This window comes from Bos grunniens, chromosome 19 (assembly GCF_055505025.1).
Source record: "Bos grunniens cultivar Pamir isolate PY7600 chromosome 19, Bosgru_T2T1.0, whole genome shotgun sequence".
NCBI lineage: Eukaryota > Metazoa > Chordata > Mammalia > Artiodactyla > Bovidae > Bos > Bos grunniens.
The window spans coordinates 25,870,189-25,875,878 of NC_141183.1; the positions used below are offsets into that span (position 1 = coordinate 25,870,189).

General features: G+C 50.5%; 1 protein-coding gene across 1 annotated transcript; it reads right to left on the reverse strand.

Moving 5' to 3' along the window:
* Nucleotides 1–617: 617 nt before the first annotated feature.
* On the reverse strand, nt 618–5,040 carry GIP (gastric inhibitory polypeptide). The gene is made up of 5 exons (XM_086358080.1): nt 4,931–5,040; nt 3,316–3,462; nt 2,673–2,762; nt 1,825–1,926; nt 618–762 (listed from the first exon to the last, which is right to left on the reverse strand). Exons 1-5 carry the CDS (start codon nt 5,020–5,022, stop codon nt 753–755), a joined length of 441 nt encoding a protein of 146 aa, XP_086214206.1. The 5' UTR covers nt 5,023–5,040; the 3' UTR covers nt 618–752.
* Nucleotides 5,041–5,690: the final 650 nt, after the last annotated feature.

Here is a 5,690-nt window from a genome sequence, read left to right on the forward strand (position 1 = left end):
CCACGTGCCACAGCTACTGAAGCCTGAGCACCCTAGAGGCTGTGCTCCGCAACCAAAGACGTCACCACGATGAGAAGCCAGTAAGTCACAACTACAGAGTAGCCCCCACTCACAGCAACTAGACAAAAGCCCACACAGCAAGGAAGACCCAGCACAGCCAAAAAGAAATAAATAAACATTTTTAAAAAAATCTCATTCAGCTTAAATGTCATTTTCTCAGAGAGGCCCTCCTGATTGCCTACTCCATCTATGGGTTCTCTGTTGCATGCAGAAATCTTCAGCTGTGGGATCTAGTTCCCTGACTAGGGGTCAAACCTGGGCCCCCTGCTTTGGGAGTGCAGAGTCTTAGCCATTGGACCACCAGGGAAGTCCCAGTTTGTATAAAGATTAAGGTAAGTCTCCATCACTAGACTGTAAAACCCTTGGGGACAATGATTGTGTCTGTTTCCATCATTGCTGTATACGCAGTGTTAAGCATAATCCCTGCCTGTGTTAGGTTTCCAATAAGTGTTCATGGAAACAATAGATGAATTAACAGATAGGTAAGAGCCATACCTCCTTTTCAGAGTAGTGCACACACAGACAAACGTCCAGTTAGTCATCAGTAGACACATAAGTTTTGACAATGAGCACAAACATTTATTTCAGCTTAAACTTAGTTTGATTTCTTTGGAGTATCTTGGAGTGGAGCTGAAGCAAGAGCTGAGTAAATGAAGGGCAGAGTCCAGTTCTGAGCTTGGGTTTGGTCAGAGTCACTGAAATCTGTGCAGAGTGGAGAGAGGAGGGGAATATCGGCTTAGAGTCAGCAAAGTAAGTGTATTCTGGCACCCAGCCATAGTTCAACTCCTCCTACCTCCAAATTACCTTTCTAATGGTAATTATTCCAAAAAGTGCTTAGACTGTTACCCACTTTACCAAGGAGATTTTCTCATACTTTTTTCTCCATTGTTCTGGCCACATAGGGTCCTTCTAACCCTCTTACAGGAAGCCATTCCAGATTTGTTCCCTCAATCCCTCAACTTCCCATCACCGGTCTGAATTTGTTTTGGTTTCTGCACCTTGGCGTCTGCATCTTGAATGAATGTCCTGTCTCACTGTTCGAGTGGCTGGATCTCTCCATGGTTTTGAGTCATCCCTTTGCTTCTAAGACATGATATTAATAAACTGAAAGACTTCCTAGCTGAGGAGGAGGATTCGAGGATTATTGAGACCAGCTGGAGCTACAGAGAAGGGCAACGTTCCTCCAACTCTAGGGGTTTCATCACTGAGAAGCTGCCATGGCACAAGGGTACTGAGGGAAAGCTGAGGATGCTATGGTCTTGGGTGGGTAGGGCAGGTGAGAGCAGCGTCTCACCTGGAGGAAACTGAGGAAGAAGTGAAAGTGGTACGAATATCTGTCAACATTGCCAAACTCTTAATACTCTGCAGATGTTGCTGTCACCCTTTTCCTAGCATTATCTTATTCAAACCCCACCAAATCCTATGAAGTGGTTTAAATAACCCTGACTTTCACAAAAATGCCTCTCTGCGACCCCATGGACTGTAGCTACCAGGCTCCTCTGTCCATGGGATTTTCCAGGCAAGAGTACTGGAGTGGGTTGCAGTTTCCTTCTCCAGGGGATCTTCCCAACCCAGGGGTCGAACCCGGGTCTTCTGCATTGCAAGCAGACGCTTTACCGTCTGAGCCACCTGAGAAGTCTCAAGTTTCAGAGAGTGTAAGTAATTTGTCAGCCTGTGTTGGGGTGAAGATCTGAGCCCACGTCTGACTCCAGAGTGAGAGCTCACAGCCAATATGCAATATGCCCAAAGCTGCTAAACTCCCACCTGAGCCTGCAGAGCTCCATCTGATCCACCATCCAGGCCAGCAGCTCTCGAATCAGTAAATGCTTTAGCAAATCTTCATCACTGGGGTTCTTGGGCAGGGAGCTACAAAGAAGAAAGCCTCTGGCAGGCCCCTTAAGCCCAGGCCCCACCCAGAGAGAGTAAACACTGGGGCTGGGACTGGTGGGACAAGGTGGGGCGGGGGTGGGGGGTGCGAGTCAACACAGCTGCCTCTCAGTTGTCTCAGCTTTCAAAGCTCCGCCCAGATCTGTCGGCCAGGGAATATAGGCTCTTCCATACAGGCAGACAAACAATTCTGGTGGGAGACATCCCACCCACCCACCTCTACAGTTTTCCCAGAGTGTATTCCAACCCCCCAGAGATTACTTTGGGAATGTTCACTCTTTAGAATGATCTGTGTCAATTCCTCAGCTTCCTCCAGAGACAGGGTAACTGATTTCAGGGGACTGGCCTTGGGAGGGTCCTTGTTCCATAAAAGCCTTCCTGAAGTTTAGCAGACAAAAGGGAGAAGCCAGTTTCTGAAGTCCCTCCTGGAGCCTTGAGCTCCTGGACTTGAGTCTCTCCTGGACTTGGTGACTCTGCACATTGTCATCAATCTTAGAAACTCTAGCCCCAAATCCCCTCCCAGGACCCCCATCCCCATTCCTCCTAGGCTATTCCCTTAGGCTTGGGCTGATCTCCAGGAGCTCTGTGAAGACCCCTCTTTGAATTCTGGGTAGAAGAGGATGCTTGTCTGGGGCCTAGCCCTGCTCCGGTCTGGGAAAGGGAACAATGAGGTGGGAGTGAGTCGGAGGCCCCACCCCCACCCCTTCCCTTGCGGGCAGACTCACCCCTGCTCCTCCTTTGCCTCCTCCTTCCTGTTAGACTGATGGGCCAGCTCTAGGGCCCCAGCCTCCCTCTGGGTGATGTTGTGTATCCAGCTGGTAAAATAAAGATTAGGGAATAGGTAGGGCCAGGGGCGATTCCAGATATTCTCCAGTCCAAAGAAGCTCCAACCATTTGGTACCTCAATCCAAGGAGCAGAGGGTACCTCTTTCTTCAGTCAACCTCCCAACTGCTTGTCTTCAGCTGCCAGTGAAAAGCTTTTCAAAAGCTACCACGCAGGTCAAACAGCAAAGTCAGGGAAAGAGACTTTGCAAAGAGAAGACCGAGATCAGCTCGTCTTATTTCCAAAGTCTGAAGCTGCCACCACTGAAGAGTCACTGGCAGCAGTTCAGCTCCTCTGCCTTCATCCCCAGCCCCCTAGGGATCCTCTCTGAGCCCAAAACACCTTCCCTGACCCCTCCCCTTAGAAGCAAAGGATTGGAAAATTGCCCACGTCCTGCCCTCAGACCGGACTGCTGCCTGAGCCAGGAGCCCAGGCAGGACTGCCGTGCAATTCAGCTCCCGATCAGCACCTAAGTGAAAGACGACATTGGGCTTGTGCATCACATGGGGCACAGGGAGCAGGGGTTGGGGGTGCACGTGACTCACTCGCTCTTCTTCCCCTTCTGCGCCAGTAGCCAGTTCACAAAGTCTTGTTGGCGGATCTTGTCCATGGCGATACTGTAGTCACTGATGAAGGTGCCCTCAGCATACCTGGTTGCTCGAGGCTGGGAGCCACTGGCCTTAGAGTGGAATCTGAGAGGCAGGGAGGGGAGAGAGAGGGAAACCGAGGTGCCATAGAAGGAGCAGAGAGCGCAACAATAAATGATTGTCACCACCATCTGAAAAGGAAGCAGCCTATTTCTTGGGAGTCAGTTTTTATGGAGTCACCCTTTTGTCCATGCATCACGCCCCTGGGACTTTATCCTTAACTCAAGAGCCCACTTCCTGCATCCTCAGTATGTGAGGCTCTGGCTTCTGGGCAAAGATCAGAGGTTCCCCTCATCCCCAAGGACTGAATCAGAGTTCCCTCCTTCACTCCTTTTGTCCTGGTGCCACCCAATTCAGTTATTCGGTTCTCAGTTTCCTAATAATGGGCTTCCCTGGTGGCTCAGACGGTAAAGCGTCTGCCTGCAATGCAGGAGACCTGAGTTCGATCCCTGGGTCAGGAAGATCCCCTGGGGAAGGAAATGGCAACCATTTCAGTAGTCTTGCCTGGAGAATTCCATGGATGGAGGAGCCTGGTAGGCTACAGTCCATGGGGTCATAAAGAGTCGGACATGACTGGGTGACTTCACTTTCACTTTTCCTAATAAGAGTGAGCTCTTATAAAACAGGACTTAATATGAGTCAGGTCCTGTACAAGTCCTTTAAAACATAAATTCATTGTGTAGGAGGTAGACACTACATGTCTTTGGCGAGTGAGGCAACCACGAAGCAGAGAGATTAATTTAGCGCAAGCGTGAGCAGGGCTGACCCTCAGCTAGTCTGGGTCCAGGTCTACGGTCTTTAACTTCTACACGATGTTGTCTCAAACTTCCACGACCAAGGTGATAGGGCCATATGGCTTGTCCTTGCATCTGAGAAGGCCTAACTCTACTCAGACGTGTCTCTCTTGGTCTCCCCAACACACAAACAGAGTCCCCTACTGTGTGTGTGTGTGTTCAGTTGCTAAGTCGTGTCTGACTGTTTGCAACCCCATGGACTGCAGCACACCAGGCTTCCCTGCCCTTCACTATATTTCCCCCTATTATATTCACTCATAACCTTCTCTGCCTCTCCTCACAGCACTCATGACAGTTTGAAGTTTGCTTAGATGGGTCTTTGTCTTTCCCTTGGATCTATACGCTCCATGAGGACAGGTGGCATTTGCGGACCGCTCTTCATGTGTATCCCTTGTGCCGAGCACACAGGAAGCTGCCTATAAAATCTGATCAAACGCACAAACAAATGAGCAGTTAAGGCTTTCATCAGGGAGATACTTTCACCTACTTCAGCCACTTCACTGCTGGGAAGTCCTTCCGGAGATTTAACTGCAATCTCTCCAGCTGCAACAGTAGCTGGTAAAAATACTCCCTGGTGCTAGCCTCGTTCTGCACCCCGATTACTGTAAGGTTTTCCCTCGAGCATCTTTCTTCTTGGCCTGGGATTCCTCCCTTTCTTACCTGTCTCTTGAAAACCAGAACCCAGTCATCCCCCCAGCCACCTGACCCCTCCTTCTCACCCCAGCTTGGAGTGATCCTCTTCTTTCTCCCCCAGCACCACTGCCAGGAGCAGGGACACCACCAGCAGGGAGAAGGTCTTCATGGCCAGCATCTTCCAAGGGTTCTTTCCTGCGATAAGAGAGAAAAGGACAAGGGTGAGAAGAAAGCCCTGTGCTGAGGGGATAGCCAGTATGGTGGTGCACTTAGGAGCCCTGGAGCCTGTGGGGAATCTGGAAGCTGGGGGCCAGGCCTTGGGAGTTAGAGCTTTTCTAAGACCCTGGAGAAATACCTTGGGGATGGTGAGGGGTGCTGGCATTACAGCTAGAAGGGACACTAGAAGGCACATGGAACATGGCCAAGAGTGAACCTGTTTTGGGGGTTTTAGGAGGAGTCTAAGCAGGGAGGAAGGAGGGCAGCAGGGAGCGTTCCTGGCAGGAGAAAGCAGTGAAGGCTTGTATGTCTGGATGGCCCCCTTCCTGGCCCCCATGGCTAGACATCATGGGCATGTGAACTGGCAAGATTTTCACCTCCAGAGTCTCCAGCTCTTAAGTTGGCTGTCACCTAAATCATCGCAGCCCTCTGGCCCAAAGTGAAAATCGCAAATAGAAGCCCTCTCCATTTCTCAGACTTCACTGTCCCCACTCAGGGACGTCTGATGCTTCTGCCTAGGGCGAGCCCCATTTCCGCAGGGTATCTTCAGCAGAACTTTCCTTCCAAGCCCTGAGCACCAAAGCTAGCTCTAGAGATATGTCGGCTGCAAGACCCTGCCTTCCTGCCTCG